The sequence below is a fragment of the Lonchura striata genome, chromosome 5 (genome assembly GCF_050655825.1).
Source record: "Lonchura striata isolate lonStrDom1 chromosome 5, ASM5065582v1, whole genome shotgun sequence".
Lineage (NCBI taxonomy): Eukaryota > Metazoa > Chordata > Aves > Passeriformes > Estrildidae > Lonchura > Lonchura striata.
Window position 1 is genome coordinate 62,009,861 of NC_140707.1, and position 17,816 is coordinate 62,027,676.

Consider the following 17,816-nt stretch of genomic DNA (forward strand, 5'->3'; position numbering starts at 1 on the left):
TCAGCTCTGTTCTTTAGGCAACCTTCCTCTGAGAGCAGAGGAGTCACTCCATGGACAGCAGGAGCTTTACATTTCTGACCTCACCCATTTGAGTCACTTTAGTGCCAGTGTACCTGCTGTGGGTGTGTCACCCACCTTGGCTCCGTTTACTTGCAGCCACATGCAAACCCTCTGCCTCATATCCTGCTGCTGTCATGCTTATGTCTCCCCTATGCCCTGGTGGTTGTTGCATCTCCCTCTAGAGCCCCAAAATTATGCTTAGCAGTCCAATTTTTGGAGCAGAATATTTCACTGAATGGAGTGGCATTTGTCCTTGCAAATGAGGGGAAAAACCTCCTGCAAAATCAATGGATTTCTGTCAGTATACAACAAATTTGAGGGGTAAGAATCTCTTTCCTTCCATCTTTTTCCCTAAAGTGTAGTAAACAGCAAAACTGCTTCTGATAAGCTCTGTACTGGCACTGGAAATGGCTTTTTGTGGCTACTTACAATTACTGTGGAGATCAATAGGGAATAGCAGCAGTTGTGCAGTGAAGAGTGAATGACATGAAGTTAACTTTTCCTCCTCTACTGGGATGGACAGTGTGCTGTGGCCCTGTTTCCGTGTCTTCTTTATGCAAGAGTCATTTCAAGCTTGATTTTTCTTGATTATCAAAAGAAAAGTTATAGATTTTACTGTACTGAAGCAACCCAAAATGTTGCTGCCATTCATAGGTGTGTCTCCTCATAATCTACTCTCTAAGCACATTTGGAGGCTCACAGATCCCTGCACCAAAATGCATTTTAAGTTCATCTTGTTACCTTTCACACACACAGATATATAAATGTCCTTGTGCTGTGTTTGGAGCCATATGAGGAAGAGGGATGATCACATGTGCCTTCCCTTAGAGCAGTACTGGCCACATGGGATGTCATGCAAAGGAAACTGGAACAGTCTTAAAAAGCTGGGGAAAAATTAAAAGCATTGAGAAAGGAATGAGAAGCATTTTGTGCAGTTTACGTATAAACAAAATATATAGCATTGTAAATGTATTTTTTCTTAACTTTTTTAAAGCTTGGACAGCATGATGCCTGCCATGTTAAATGGTTTCCTTCAGAAGTCATTGGCAATAGCAATTGAATTGAAGTGGCTTTGAAGGCTGGACTGAACAACGAGATAAATAATAGCTGCATTTTTGGTTTGTGCATTATCATATTTCTCTAATTCAGTTTAATGAGTCAATTATCCACTTACAGAAATTAATTACAAAACAGGCTCTAAAAGTGTCCAGGATGGATTCTGTCAAGCCAGGGTTGTGTTGTGGGATGTGATGAATGCTGGGCCTCTCTCCATCTCTGTGCCTGTAGACTCCTTTCCTTGGGATAGAGGTTGTGAGAGTGGAAAACTTTGGTTTTGGACTGCAGTACAAAACCTTCTGTCAGTCTGTCATACTTTGTGTTCAGCTTCACCTTGAGTAAAAGTGGGTTTGGGAACATCAACCACATCTTGGGGAAAAGAATCTGGAGGGGTTTGGAGCAACTGAGCACTAAGGGCTCACTGTCATTCTGGGATACTTGGGTGCTCACAGAGAGGATTTGCTGCAGAGATTCTGATCTGTAAGACATGAACTGCCTGGCTGTTGCAATGGAGCATCTCATGTCTAGGGAATGGGATGCAATAGATCAGAGTTAAATTAAAACACATTTCATGTATTTATAAATGAGCAGTGGTATCTGTTTTTCTGCTTTGGTGAACCTGACACATATGAATGTACAAACCTCAGTCTCTGGTGGTTGGTATTATTTTAATAGTAAGTGAAAAGCCCAGAGAGCATAAATTGCTTGTATTTCTTCATGACAAAACTGGATTATATAAACCTGAAAGGAAATACTATACTTGGTAGAATAAAATTTATTAATGTATTGCCTGTTAATCTTCCAAGATTAACAATGATTGAAGTTGGGGTTGGTTTTTGGTGGGTTTTGGTTTGGTTTTTTTTTCTCATTTGGGAGTCATTTTTTACTATCAGTAAAAGAAATTAAGCATTGAATTGATTATTTGAATATTTAAAGGCTGAATCGTGCATTGCCATGAATGCTGTGATCTTTAGAGGCACTGACAGCTTTCCCTCTGGCTGTTAACATGTCTGCTTTATACAACACAAATGTCAACATCACTACTCCTCTAATTAGAGCAGTAGGTCAAACAGTGTCTTTGTCTGTGGAGGAACCCGAGCCATTAGCCATGTTAAGAAGAAGCTCCTTTGTTAAGCTTGATTTATGTTTCTGAGGTTTGTTTTATCCTCTGGCAACCTACAAACGCTGTTTTCAGAGTGGGGCATTTTTGCTGACTGCAGAAAGGCAAATACAAGAAGAGATTGTCCCTCCACTGATCCAGCCTCCTCCTGAGCTGCACAGCAAACCTTCCCCAGCTATCCCAGCTCGCCGCAGGCTGGCCTCTGTGAGACAGTGCATTGCCTTAATTTTATTCAAACACAAGTGTAGGCTTCCAGAGAGTTTAAATTATAATAGTACTGTAAGTTGTAGAAGGTTATAAAAGTAGAGAAATGCAGTGTTTTCCCTTAAAACTGATGCAAAGAAAAATTGCCATTGTCCTTGTTTGGTTTCTCTGCTGGAGGCACCAGTTTGGTTTTGCCTCTTCTGATTAGTTTTTAATTAGGATTTAGCATAATTTTAGCATAATGATAAATCTACCATTTTAGAACAAGAAAATAGTGTTGTGTATCTTGACTATCTGAAAAATATGATTGGTATTTACAGATCATCCCATTTGTTTTTCTGATGTCTTTGATTGCATCTTTTTCAATGCAATATGCATCTCACAAAACTGAAATTGCCTTATGGAGATGCATAGAAAAAATATTTTTAAATGGACTATGGGTTTAACATTTTTATTTACATTTTTAAAATATATTTTAGATTTTATTTAAATATTTTTAAAATAAACTGATTTTTCAAATATTTTTTTTTCTCTGTGATCTTGGGTTTTAGTGGATAAGTAGTTGGTGAGTCTCCAGTGGAAATTCTCAGATTTCAGAACAGCAGGATTTTTCCTTAAGAGTAATTAATAGTCAAATAAGCTAACACTGGCATGAGCTACTGTATATGCTTTAATTCAGCTAGTTGTTTCTCTGGAAGGAGGGTGCCAGCAGTAGAGAGGAGATCACAGCAATCTTTCCTCCTCAGAGACAAGCATGTTGAACAACAGTGCCAAGCAAGATGGACAGGAAATGCTTTGGGTATTGTTTCTCTTTTGTCCTCGTTAGCATTTGGCATAGCCACTTGTGCTTCCCTTCTCCTGCCCATTTCCCTGCAGTGCCATGTGCCACCCCACAGGCCAGGCTGGTGTGAGTGACTCCTTACAGATGAAATATTCATTTGCCTCTACCCTCTGGCAAACCTGAAGCACATGGAGAGCATAAAGGACAATGTTCCATCCTCCACCTCGACCCCACCCTGGCACACAGTGTGCCCAAAGCCTTGTGGCACTGCTGGGCACTGCTGGGCATCTCATGTTGCTCTGGGGCTGCCTTGTCCAAGGAATTGCCTGTAATCAGTCCCTGGGGTATGGGCTGGGATGTTCTGCTTCCTCCACAAGAGAATGGTATGGAGGGCTCTGCCTACTGCCTTCCCACTGCTGCCTGCCAAAAACACTGCTCGAATGCTTTGCCTCTCCCAGGGTTATCTGGGAAAGGAAACCACCTCCTGAACACCTCTGCAAGGTGCTGAAACATGCTTTTAACTAGAGTGGGGAAGGTTCATCACATTTAGTTGGTAGGTGGAAACCTGAAATGGCTGAAAGTGCTTGCAGTGTTGCAGAGAATAAAATCTCTCTTTCTGCTGTGCCCCCAGCACAGCACTGACATCTCAGGAGAGTTGAAGCTCTGGAGATTTTGTGTTGGAGGATCTATGCTTTACTACCATGGCTCTTTGGGTTGTTTTGGGGTTTTTTTTGTTTCTTTGTTTTGTTTTTTTGGGGTTTTTTTTGTTGGTTTTTTTTTTTGGTTGGTTGATTGGTTTGGGTTTTTTTTACATTTGCTCAGTGACTGTCATTCTACAGAAAATTAAAGCTGTTCATTACCCCAGACAGAAGCTGTGTTTGCAGATTTATGTTGCCCTTCTCTGAAGAGGCAGTGCTGCTTCTGCCAAATTAGCTGCAGCAGATCTATGACCTGGAGGCTGCTCTTCAGTAGGCTGGAATTAAACCATCCAACACACATCCAACATAAACACTGCTCCTATAATGAAGCTCAGATACAAGATACCAGGTGCCAAGTCTCTGTTGGATTTTAGAGTGTTACCTAACATATATTTAGAAATCCCAGTCTTATTGCTGAAAACCAAATCAAACTGAAATAATGGACTTGGGCTTAATTTATTTTCATTACTGCATCACAGACCTATGAATTAATGTACTTTCAAGTAGTTTTTCCACTTTGTATTGAATATAAACTGAAAGACTAAGGCATACTGTTTCCTCTTTTCTTCTCCAGAATAAGAATGTGCTTATATCTGAACCATAACATTGCAGATGAAAAGCATGAAATAATTTTGATTGTTGTGAGTGTATAAAACAAGTTTAATATGGAGATCATACATAAATATAAGTTTCTTAGTTTGCATAATAGTTTGGCTCCTATTGACTCAGTACAAGTATTTCCTGAGGGCTACCCTGGCTCTTGGTCAAATTGATGCTCTCTGTTCCTCTGAACAAAGGAAGCACAGAGAAGGTCACGGATGGCTACCAAGTTGGCCAGTAGCTTTAGGAGTGAGCCTGGGGAGCTTTGCTGTTTTGGAAACCTGAATCTCCACAGGTTTCACACTGAAGATATGGTGTGATAGCCACGCTGGCTGTACCCTGGTATTTGCTGGTAGCCCTGCTCAGCATTCCTCTCTCCTCACCCTGCAGTGCTGGCTCTCACACTGCTCCACGCAGTGTCTCTGAAGGCACACTTCATTGCACGCTGTGTTATGCTTTATAATAATGAGCTAGGTGCTCATTAAAGCTTCACAGTTATAAACAGAGCCGTAATTTAGCTTGAGGAGCACTGTAATATTAGTGTGACATCTGGAAACTAACCTAGTCTCAAGCTGGGTTATGTCAAAATGTAAGTGAAGGTACTTATTTGTAACAACTGAAGTGGATGATAGAATTGCAAGTGTTTATAAAATGTAGAGATGAAACATTGAAGGAAAATCTAATCTAAGTCTACAAACCCCTTCTCATTCATTCCAGAATCAGCCCCTGCTCCAGCCATTCAGCCAGCCCTCTGCTTCCTGGCTCTTTGGTGTCATAGCTGTACAGAGGGACTCTGCCCTCATCCTCTACATTCAGAAAGTTTCTATTCCAACAGAGGAGGCTCCTAAGAGCCCTCCAAGGATCTGCATCACACTCCCTTTTCCTGTGTACATTTATGCAGCCAACTAAATCAAGAGGCCACTATTAATTGCTTCTGATAAAACCGTGGTCTGCCTCCCCTCTTTGGACCTGCAGGTGCTGCTGTGGCAAGGAAGGTACCACACTGCAAGGAAGGTACCACACTGCAAGGAAGGTACCACTGCTTCCAGCCATGGGCAGAGCTCTGCCCATGGTTTCTGCTGCCCAGGACAAAAGGGCTCCATCCTCTGAACTCCATCTTGCAAAATGTCCGAGGCCTAAGACAAACACAGACACATTTTAAAGCATGAGTCTCCTTTTTGGCATCTGACTGAGATCACCCTCTGGTGATGCTAAGTTTGAAAAGACTGATCCCCAAAACTGTCTTGAATTGGTGCAAATAGAATAGAATGAAATACATTAGTAAAATGGAATTTGCAATAAACCCCTATCTTTTCTGAACCTTATGCTCATCCAGGGGCTATTTCGTTGACCCAGCACCAGCTAACAAAGCAAGTGTGGTACTGATGTAGCAGGGAGTGTTGGGTCCCAGAGCCAGTTTGGTGAGTGTGGATGTGCATGCTGCTGAGTGAGAAGTATTCTGTCTGTTCTCTGGAGGAGTTCTATTAAAAACTGCAGTGCCTTGAGACTCCAAGATCAGAGCAAGGCACTGAGCATGGCAACAGTGTGCACAGTGCCTCAGGCATGGCACAGACCAGGAGAGCCTGCATAGAAAGCAAGCTATAGAAACCTCTTTATCAGCATGTTTTATTCTTATTCTCATTTTTAAATGGTATGAACCTAACTCTAAGTGGCAGTGGAAGTGAAAGACCAAGAAAAACAAGATATCTGGCTGTGCTGGCACACCAATTCATAGCTCTTGCTTTATTCTGTTTTCCCTTTTCTCTTATTCTGAGGCAGGTGGGATGAGTACTGAAGAACAAAACAACTCTATTCAGAAACTATATGGGAAGCGATGGAAAACCAGGCAAATGATAAAGGGTCCACTAGCTATGTAACACCAAGCTGGGAGCTGGAAACCATTCCCTGTGTAGGCCACTGTACCATCAGAGTGAGGCAGGGAAGTCCTATTTTCACTTATGTATTTCAGGGGAGTGTTCCCCAAATCCATGGCCTGATTTCCAGCTGTGGTTGTATTATCACGTGAATAAGGACCATGATCTTGGTGTTAGAAGCCAGTTAGCCTAAACAGAAAGAGATGAGACAAGCAACAAAAGTAGAAATATTGAAGAAGAAAGGTTCATGGCAAAAAATGCAGTCAGTTCTAAGGAAAATGGTTCTTTGAAGCTTATGCTCCCTAACCCAGTTCCAGTGATCTTCATGGGAATATGAGCTGGATTTGATTTGGGTTCTTGGAGGTCAGTGCTTTATCCACTAAACTGCAGCTGCCTAAACTGAGTATGCAGCCCAAGAGACAACTGAGAGCTTTGCCTGGGTTCTACTCTGTTTGCACTTTGGGGAGTTGGTTTCAGCAGACCAAATAATACTGCAGCATTGCTCAGCTGATAACACACCAGTTATAAAGTGCACTGTGAGGGATCTTGCTGTGAACTGACTGAAGGATTCTGTACCGGTCTTGATTTTGATGAGCCCTTTGGGGCCTACAGAGAAGCCAGGGTGTGATGTAGGGAAAGACATCCAAGGCTATGGAAATTTATTAAATCTTTCAAAACTCTTGCTTTGGATTTTTTAAATTAAAAACTTAATCATAATGTGGCTTTGAATGCTGCTTTCCATATTTTTGTTGCGGCTGAGAAGTAATGGTCGATGCACTTGAATTTGCCTTTTGATCCCACTTGGGTGTGGTTGTTAGCATTGCTGTTGAGGCTGGGCTGCCCTAACACTGGCCCAATGGAAGATGCACTGCAGGTGTTATCTTACTCCCTAGAAATCCTCCAGGAACTTACCTCAGTCCTGAATTTGTGATCTTGGGAGATGGTGGAGCTGTGGAAGGTTCAGAAAGCCATTGGAAGGAATGGCGAGCTGAGTTACTACTGAAACTTTCCCCATTCTCTGTATCCTTTCTCTTACCTGGCCTTTCTGTAATTTGTTGACTTGTGAATGATTTTAATTTCTCTTTTTAATATTTTACCCAAAACATTGTATCAGTAATGCAAAAGGACATTTTTAAAGATTTCAATCCTGTTATAATAAACCCAGGGTATTATTATGAAAAGCACATCCTGACACAGACAGAGGCTGTTGAGTACTCCCACTCTGTGTAATGGCTCAAGGGCTAAACCTTTATGTTAAGCTTTGGATGGAAGGGTTATCTTTTGACAAGTCTGAAGTGCTGACAAAACCCTACATGTTTTAGAAGTTAAAAAAATGCCAGGCAACTAGAAAGTTGCACTTTTGGATAAAGTCTGTAATTCTGATGCTGATTTTGAAAGGAACTGTGCATGCCATTGTGGAGGGTTTGGTGGTCATCAAATGGTCAAACTGGTGAGCATACCAGTGGAAGTGAGCAATGATTTTTTGGGATACCCCCCCTACCAACTTGTCTTTGGTTTGCTCTTCTAAGAAAATAGAGTTTATGCAGTTGCTTCAGCTGTCTGCCCACCCTCTTCCTTCTCTCTACCACCTTTCCAGCAGCTGACCAGCAGATTCAGAAGTTAGCCTAGTTTGACAGAGGAATAAAAATCACTGGTTTATGATGCTTACCAAGTGGATGGAGAGGAGAGGGATTGAATCTGGTGTCCTGGGTGAGGTAAAGGCAGGACACAGTCAAGCTGAGCAGCAATTCACTGCCAACCTACGTGTGTTTAGTAGATGCCCTACTCCTGAGAAGTGGCACTTTGTGGTGTCCCTGCATAGCGATGGGGAAGTCACAGAGGACATAACAAAGTCAAGAAGATAATTTTGGACAAGATAAGGGGGGAAGGTTGCTAGGAAAAAAAGGATAGAAATCATAGTAAAGCAAGGATACTTCTGCCATTATTTGACAAACATTGTGCACAAAAGAGTCTGGTGCACAAATGTGCTCAGGGATCCTGTTTCAGTTTTGGCACTCAGAAAATCATTTTATCTGCCAGGCAATGGGAAAAATCTTTGCCAATGAATAATCGAAGGAGGGAAAGGGGGAAAAGAAGGGGCTGCCAGGATAATTTTTACCATGTTCTGCTGCCTAACTGATGACACAGATGATATAAAAGATAAGTTTCTGCTGCAGCTGGAATGGCTAATTGCTAATAGGAATTTTGCCATCAACTTCAGCAAGGTTCAAGCAAGTGTTGACTAATGCAAAACTATCTCAGTATCCTATTAAATGCTATAAGGGATTATTCTAAAGACATGAAAAAATGTGGATGCTTTACTGTTGTTAAAGAAGAGAGCTTCCCTGCATGTGTGCACCTCGTTGTGTTACATGGCAGTGAAAGGTGTGATGAGTTGACATGAAAAACTGCTGACTGTATCCATTCCACCTTCAGGGATCCTTATGCAAGTTGAAGTTTCCCTGTGCCTGTAAGTCAGCTATTATTTCCAACCTGTCCTATTCCAAGAAACATAAATATCAGAAACAAGGCTAGAAACAATGCCAGGCATTCTTCATCTTGGTGTGAACCTAGCCTTCTAGAGCCTGCACAACCTTCACTTTGAGCCCTAACTTTTTAGGGATGGGGTTGCTGTCTTGAAAAGGGCTTTCTCAATGAATATCAAATTATATGACCTGAAGATCAGACAGGCATGTGCCTCTAGAGAACTGCAAGTGATAGAAACACAGTTATGTGTGATTTCTGATTAGTTTTTGGTCAGCTGCTTCCCCTCCAATCTCTTAAGCTGTGTTTACACGCTTTTTCTTTACTCCAGCATCCCTTACATCAGAAAACTTCTCCTTATGTTCACATCTGGTAGGTTGTGCCTCACCCACCCATGTGCCTCTGAAAGGCTTGTGACAGAAACCCTTCCATGGGCTTATGGTGCCAACAACGTGAGATAGGGGTGTCTTCTGATACAAGTGTCTGATCTGTTCAGTAAAGCATGATACTTGAAGTGCATTTCCTAATGGTGGATAGCATTAAATAGCTAAAGGTGAGTACCAGAACTGAGGCAGTGCTAGTTTTGAGTGAGAAGCTCCTAGTCTTCTTTTGGGACTATTGTGAAGTTGGAATTTCTTGTTTTAAATACAAACCCCAGAAATTTAAAGGAGCACCCCATAAATCAAGAGCTACAAAAAAGTAATGTAGGCAGTTGAAAGAACCACTGCCAACAGCTGCTAAAACCACTCATCATGTTTACTAAAGTTTAAGGAAAAATGCAAGCTGAAGGTGAAAATACATCAGCTGTGGAACAATGTTGGGGAATAGCATATACTTGGTGACATACATATGAGAATGTTTTTCAGCTGATACCCCAAGTAAGTTTATATTTACACTCAGACCATGTCTAATGGCTCTTTAGATCAAGGGCATTGCTAAACTTTAACATAAAAAAAAAAAAAGTAATGTGGAAAAGCTAAGTACACCCCTTAAAATCTGCAGTACAGAAGGGGGTTTGCAATACTGAATCTTAGCTTCTGGAAAAGAAAGGAGGTGGTAAGCCTGAGCTGAGGCACTGCTTGGGACAGGGCTGTTCTTTGTCTGCTGCTGGAGCAGGTCTGGGTGGTGGGGCTGGTTCTAACTATAGGTACAGAGGTGCCTTCTGCCTGCAGCAGGGAGATGCCCATGCTGGTGGCTGCAGTGAGACTGCTGACATGGAGCCTTAGAAGATACAGCCCTTGGTACCACCAGCTGCCATGAAACAATGTGAAAATGTTTGTTTAATAAGGACTGTAAAATGTTCCCGGCACTCAGGACCCTTAAGTACTTTCATAATTTCAGGGGAACTTTTCCTGGCAGACTTTGATCATATTAAATAGATTTCCCATGATATCATAATGCTCCATTTGTTATAAATGTGCTGATTTGCGGATGTGCAATTAGCTGACTCAAGCAAAAAAGCATTGTAGATACCCTGTGTATGAAGTGGCAGTATATTTCTCTCCATATGGTCTATAACTTGTTCCATGCTGCTTACCGTGGGGTCTGGGCTTACTGCCCACTGCTCATCACAGTTTATAGAGAGGAAAATTGAAGGCAGCCATGGAGTTAATTCTTTGCAATACAGTTATTTCCTTAAGGCAATACCTAAGCTGTTTGCATCAGCCAAAACATCCCCCTGTGTTGGGAAGCAGGTGAGTCCTGGCTGTTCCCTCTCGGAGTGAGGGTGAGATGAAATCATCTTAGCAGAGGACACTGCATGACTTGAGAGCCAGGGGCTTCCCAGAAGGAAAGAACAGGCTTCCCAAATCCTGCATAACTCGTGGCCTTTAAAAGATTTTTTTTCCTGCCACATGTTTATTTACTGGTACTTGAATGGATCTATACAAAGGGCTAAATCTAGGCCCTCTTAAGTCCATAGAAAGACTTCCTTGGACCTCAGCAGTGACGGGATTGTATCCTAAATTAATATGCCCAAAAAGACTAATTTTTACAATAAGCATATGCAGGATCAATTGTTTTGCTGTTGAAGGCAGCTGCCATCTCACCTCACCGCACATTTTTAACTCTTCTAATAGTAAATAAGTATACTTTACTCTCCTGTCTGGTTTCTCTCTTGCTCTTTTCAAATGAGTGGGCAGCATGGAAAAAAGTGATTTGAGAGAGCAAGAGCATATATTAACATACAGGGTTAAACTTTCTGAGGACAAGGAATTTTTTTTTGCCTCATCAGCATGTTTAACAGTTGCAAATCTCAGTGTATGAGGAAATGTCTTACATTCAAATACTATTAACAGCTGTGAAATTAGATTTACAAATCTGAATATATAAATGAGAAATTTATATGCTGTTGCATATAATTTGTGCATATATTCATGACACCAACTTGTAGTTTATGCAATTTGAGTGTACCGTTTCAGTGGGAACTTCCAGATTTCTTAATCATGAAATTGTTACATGAAAGACTTGCCAAATGCAAATTTTGAAATATGTGCAATATAACATGTTGCCTTTTGAGGATAACACAGAACTAAACCCAGCAGATATATAAGTATAAATAGTTATCTGGAAGGTCTGAAACATGCTTATTAAGAAAAAAAAAAAAATCATGTCTACCTTCAAATAACTCTTAGGTGGGTATAATTTTATATTATTATTGTGATTCTTATTTTTTAAATAGTATAAGCAACACATTCTACAGTGCTTCACCTAATTCTTAAAAATAGCCAGGGTTTTGTGTTTGGAGATAAGTCATTTTGAGGCTGAGGCACTCACCTTTCTGGCTCAGCCTATAGCTCTAAGGGTTAAAAATACATAACATTATTGTCTTACACAAATCACAATTCATCTGGTAATGAAACTCTCCAAAAGAAAGCAAATACAAGACTTGAGAGTCTTTGGAACATGAAAGCCAAGTACATGGCCAGCAGACGTGCTGCTTGCAAGCCTATGGGAATATTCACTTAATTGCAACTAAAGCCTCGCTTCTGTGTTTAGGAATCCTGATCTGCTCACACAGATCTCAACACATGACTGAAATAATCTGTTTATCCAGCATATGGTTCTTTGTGAGGGCTGGATAGAAGTCAGCTACTCGGTCTTACATGTCATTTGTCACAGAGTGCTGTGTCCTTCTAAGTGCTCCCTTTCTAGTCCAGGGCCATGGAGGCATTTTAGCAATGCAAAGAGGTGATTAGAGGCACTTCTGCTGGAATGTATGCTGTGGTGCTTAGTGAAATTAATTTGGCTTATGACAGGGGCATAGAAAGGCAGCCCTGGGTTTTGTCCTGCTCACTGTCACTATTTCCTGGAGTGACATTGGATATTTCAGTAGTGACCTGCTCTTTGCTGTGCCTTCAGCATGCATGGTGCTAGCAGAAGGGGGGAAGTTGGGAGTTTCCAGGTGTGCTCAAAGGTGTTTGTTCAGGAGAACCAAACCTTTAAAACCTGAGTTTTCTAGGTGATATTATTGCAGCTGATATTTGCATATAAGGAGAGTAATATCTGCTTGGTTTAACAGGGAAATGATTCTACATCATAAGTGCTGTCTCCATTGCCCCAAATCAGTGACCTTATCTATTTCAGACACATCAGAGAAATAAAAAGGCTCCTCAGATCTTTGCTTAGCTCACCTTCCTGCATCCTTCTGCCCAGAACAGTGGAGCCAGCATGACTGATCTGGGCCATTAGTGATTTGTGCCTGTATTTACTTGGAGATGCATTTTTCAGGTTATGTCCTTTTCTAATATATGCAGTAAAGTAATATTTGCACTGACTAACGCTACAATTATTGTCTAAGCAATGTGTGAGCTATACAGAGGAACTGCGAATTTAAAAATTTTAAATTCATGAAAAGCAGGATTTTTTGAATGAAACAAGGTAGTGCCCAGCATCCACACAGATCTCAAAGCAGAAGGATGTAATGTCAGGAAAATGCAGCCAGATTGAAATCCCAAGTGATAATAAAATACCTCATTAAACATAAAAATAAAAAGAGAGAAAAACAAAAGCACTACAGAAAAAGCTATGCTTAAATGTCAATGAGAACTTTAATTCTTGTTAGCTGTTAAACTCCCCCATCAGAAAACTGAAACTCTTCAGTCATACAGGGATGTTCTGCAGAGGAACGGGAAGCAGCAACTGAACAGGCGATGTACTACCAGCTGTGAGAGCAGCCAGATTTTGACACCCATGTTTTCACTAGGTGCCATTTCAGCAGTAGTTTCTCTAGTTTTTTTTTCAGTTGGAACATGAAAGTGATCTCTTGTAACAGGAAAAGCAGTGAAGGTGAAAAGCTCTCTGCTCCCCTGCTCAGGTGGAGCAGCGTTTCCAGCCCTTGCTCCCCAGCAGAAACTCCACTGCAGGGTTTGTGTAGCTGCTGTGCCTTACCAAATTCAGCCTATTTCTTACACATCTCTCTTTTTGCTGTATTAAACAGAGATGTAAGTTTTTACAAATGTATGTTGCACTCTGAAAGCACTGCAAGGATGTCAGGAACCGTGTGGTCTCCTGAGGGCTGGTCTCCTTGGGGCTCTGCAGGTTTTGCTCTCATTAACAGAGACTTCAGAGCCTGTGATGCTGACTCCCAAAGCAAGTCTGTGTGCCTCCATGGTAAAATCATGGCTTCTGACTGTGTTTCCAGCAGTTCTTCAAGAGCTGAGAAGCTCTGCAGTTTGTGGGGTGCTTTGGGAAGTTACCTGGTATCTGCACCCTGGGACCTTTGCTCCAGGTCAAGTTGAGCAGATGTGCAAAAGGCATTAAGTAGGTGAGAGGGATAAAATTTGCACTGTGCTGTGGCAGTTAAAGGTTTGGGCTGGAGCTGGACCTCAACAGGATGCCAGGTTGGCTGCCAGGTGGTGCAGGGCCCTCGGTGCACCAGGGCCCCTGGGTTTGGTTCTGCGTTGTGTAAACGCCCATGTGATAAAGGAATAACAGCAATTTTTTTTTTTTCCTGGGTCTGAACTTTATTTGCTTTTGCTTTTTCTTGGACACTGAACCTGTGTCTTGAGAAAATGCGTGGAAATTTTTTAATATCCATGCCTCCAATGAGGCAACAACAGCACATCTAATCTTAATCTATATTGTTTGTACTTTTGCTCAGCAAAGCAGCTCTAAGAAATAATACATTTCTTCTTTAAAGTCCCTTCCCCGCCCCTGCTGTATAAGTGTTACTTCCTGCCCTCCTGCTCTCTCAATAGTGCTTCCCTTTCCTGTTTTGGTTATAAGCTTTCATAGAGACTCTTGGCTTGTCTCCCTGCCAAATTTGTCTTCTGCTCAGGTGAAATAGACTATTTGGATTTGAGCACACGTGCCGGCTTTGAGCACAGACCTCTGTGGGATTGCCTGACCAGGTCCTTCTCCATGGCAGGCACGTAAGTATCTGGGAATTTGTTGGCTGGGAATTTGTTGACCAGAACTAATGTGACTGGATGTGAAGGAGAGCACATCTTGTGATAAACACAGAAGGTTTGTGTTTTGGTTATAGCCTGATAGGATAATTTATAATTGTATAAAATTGTAATTAAGCTTTTATGGCAATGCTACATTAATATGCATCCCCTGGTAGTGAGGGAGAAGCTGACTTGATGAAGCGAGTGTTTCTTCACTCCTGCCTCCATCAGCTGGATGGGAATTGTCACAGGTTTATTTACATTTCTGCTGGGATTGAATGGAAACCAAGGCAAAGTGATGCCAGCTTTAATGAAAGATCTTTATGTTGATTTCCTCTATTCACTTTTGAGTCTGCCTTTCCTGGTCATTAGTTATGACTGTGATCTTTCAAAGCCTTTTTTTAAGATATCCTTCTCCTGAAATACAGATATGGTTGGCCCATGAGTGAGAGCCCTCAGTCATGTATTTTCACTTGACAGTTCAGTTTTGGGTTTTGCATAATTCATATTTTACAAGATTAGGTACTTCTTGCTTTTATTTCTGTAATTTAAGGGGGAAGGGAAGTAGTTTATATTAATAGCAACCTGATCCAGTCGAGTTGCTTTTTTACTGTTTTTTGTGTATTTGAGTTCCTGGTGTTTCTCCAGGCCATTTACTTGACTAATTTTTAGGAACTTCTAAGCATTTACTTTTAGCAACTCCAAAAGTGTATCTTCAAGGTGGTGTGTAAAATCTGGAAGTGAGCCCCACTTCACAGAAAGAAATTTTACATGATTCAGAGTATTAATGGAGCACTGAAGTTCCTCCATTAGGAGACTCCATTAGCAGTCAGTTGTTGGAACTTGGAAGGAAAATTTTCCTGGAGCATGGCCCGGCAGCAGTGGCACTTTGCTTAATCACACCACTTCCTCAGTGAAGTGCCTTTTGCAAAGCAGATCTCTTTAGGCATTTCTTAAGGTGCTGAGTTGAGATGCTGATAACTGGAGTTCCCCTTAGAGTCATTTGAATTCTTACGCTTCAGTTTGCAAAACCTGACAGAAGAGGGACGGGTTAAAATTAACAACACTGCATGGTTTAAAAATCTCAGCAACATAAACTGAGCAGATGTGCTGGCTTACAAGGGCATCAATCTGTGGCCTCTCTGCTGGCCCCAAATCTGCACTGATTGGCAGATGTGCTATTTAAGTGCCGTGGCAGACACTGAGAGGTCAGGGCACTCCCAGACCTGGGCTGGCAGTGCTGAGGACTGAGCTGTTCTGAGCTGACAGTCAGACCCAGGTGAAGTATCTGTTCCTCTGCAGTCATGTTTTGCATACTGTATAATTTTTTTGTATTTCTACTCACTTTTCCCATGCTCAAGAGCATTGAGGGGTGACAGAAGGTTATGCAAGTTTCTCTGGTCACGCCAGGATTGTGTGCGTGTTCCCAAATTTAGCAACTCATCTGCCAAGGTCCTGGCTTAGTGAGCAACCTGGGTGCCTCATAAACTGTCTCTTCTCTGGATTCCAGCTGATATGTCTGCTCCGGGTATCTGCAGCAGATACTGGACAAGGCAGTTCCCACTGGGTATGCCAATAGTAAGGGAGAATTCAAAATTAATGTCTTACTCCTATCAGAAAGTAACATTTGAATTTTCTTCCTTATGGAGGTGAACTGGTGTTCTTACTCTTACTCTTGATCACCCTGTAAGTACAAATATTTCCATTTCCTGCTCTGTAAGATACGTATTTGTCTTGCAGGTGTGTCATGACTTTAACAGTGCCAGTCCTTTTGGGAGCTGCTCACAAAGGAGGCTTCATATTTTTACTATTTCTTGTAATTATTTAACATTAAACTGTTTAGATGTTAGAGTTTAACAGTGGAGAAAGGTGATGGCCAGGCACCTTCAGCAGATGCTCAGTGCAAAAGGCTCATCTCCCACTGACAGTGCAGACAAACTCCAGCACCAAAAGATCTGCAAGGTGAATGTGCAAGCCTGAACAGAGACCAAAGAATAGCAGCTTCTCTGGGACCTGGGCTTCACTTCAGGCTGGCTGGAGTAAGAACAACACTGTTGGGCAGGTCCCTCTGCACAGGCAGGCAACCAGGAGCAAGTGCAAATTGAGAACTTCTGACCAGTGGGTCCATGGGTTGGGTTTTCAGGGAATTACAGGAAATGGAGTCAGAAAACAAGTGGAGGTAGTCATAGTGGCACCTCCATATTATATATATCTATATGAGAGTGTGGCTGCTACTGTTTAAATATCTGCTATACAATAGTCAAGCATTTGCATGTCACTGCGGACTAAAAGTGCCTTTCTGGATATAAAGCCCCCATGGGGCTGCCCTTTTGTGCAATCAAGGGCTAAATGCTGTATTTTCACTATGAGGTCTTGCTGCATTGCTTGAGGAAGTTCTTCAGGGCTCTGGGACAAAGGTGAATGATGGTGACACCGGCTGTGCTGCAACTTTAGTTGTAGAGGGAAGTAGACTTTGAAACAGGGGGTCCCAAGAGTCACAAGTATGACTGACATTGTGCTGGAGAAATGAGGCACCAAAGAAGAAGTGGGGTCATGAGCAGAGTTGGTGGTGACTCTGGTGGGAAGGCTGGAGAGCCTTTTTCTGTAACGAGCTCAGATCTCAGCTGTGGTCTCTGTGTAAGCACAAATGACCTGTCTTGTGTTCAGAGGGTGTCCCAGGTTTTTTGTTCTCTAAATCCAGTGGTCAGAGAGAAATGTTCATTGTTTCAGGTTACTACTGAAACACTTGCCCTGCATCCCAGTCATTATATTTATTAAAGTGAAAGCTATTAAAATGTTCAGAAAATTAGTATATTACTGTTAGAAGTACACTCTAAAATGCTGCAGGAGCATGACTTGTAGCTTGCTAATTCTGAGGTTAACAGGGATCTGTCCTGCACAGATCACACATCCCCATATACAGGATTTTGGATGTACATTAGCTGTTTAAGCTGACATTAAGAGTATTCTGTCAGCTTCTTAAATCAGCATCAGCAATTTCTTTCCTGTCACGTTTAACCGCACAAATGTGACTTCCTGTGGCAGACTCAGTGGACAAGTAGAGTAAGATGTGCTAAATTACTTGTGCACTATCTCCCACATTCTCTGGGCTGAGGTTTCATTCTCAAGTAAGGCAAGCCTAGGCTAAGTAATATCAATGATTTCTCACACCAATAAGAGTGATTAGATCAGTCTAAAATGACTTTAATTATTAATCATATAAATATTGAGGGGGATGTTCGGGAGCTGGAAATGAAAAATAAGATAAATGTTTGTATAAATAGCTATTTGCCTTTTCTATGAATACAAGAAAAGAGCATCTTTGAAGATCAGAGCAGTTTGATACAAGGTAGAACTGTAATGGGTTCAAAGCATGAGATCTTGATTTCTATCAGGGAGCTTTCAGAGGGAAAGAGCTTACGCTGAGGAAGTGTCTGTCCCAAGGACACAATTGTGTCTGTAAATATGAAGAGTAGTGGAAGTGTCCAGGTCCACCTGGCATGCTGGAGTAAAGCCCATAGAATTAGGTATTTGGTCCCAAAGTTAGCT

At 41.7% G+C, this 17,816-nt stretch overlaps 1 protein-coding gene across 8 annotated transcripts in view; it reads left to right on the forward strand.

Annotated features, from left to right (window-relative positions):
• The window catches only part of EVL (Enah/Vasp-like), a 137,508-nt gene that overhangs the window by 49,492 nt on the left and 70,200 nt on the right, over window positions 1–17,816 (forward strand). Inside the window, exon 1 of one of the 8 annotated variants that reach the window (XM_085580729.1) lies at window positions 14,095–14,249. The exons of 6 other annotated variants lie outside the window; for them this stretch is intronic. In XM_085580729.1, the coding sequence (XP_085436855.1) occupies window positions 14,239–14,249 (11 nt within the window). In that variant the 5' untranslated portion in view covers window positions 14,095–14,238. Of the gene's footprint in view, window positions 1–14,094; window positions 14,250–17,816 lie in introns of those variants that run through there. One more of the 8 variants, XM_021549709.4, reaches the window with a different exon arrangement.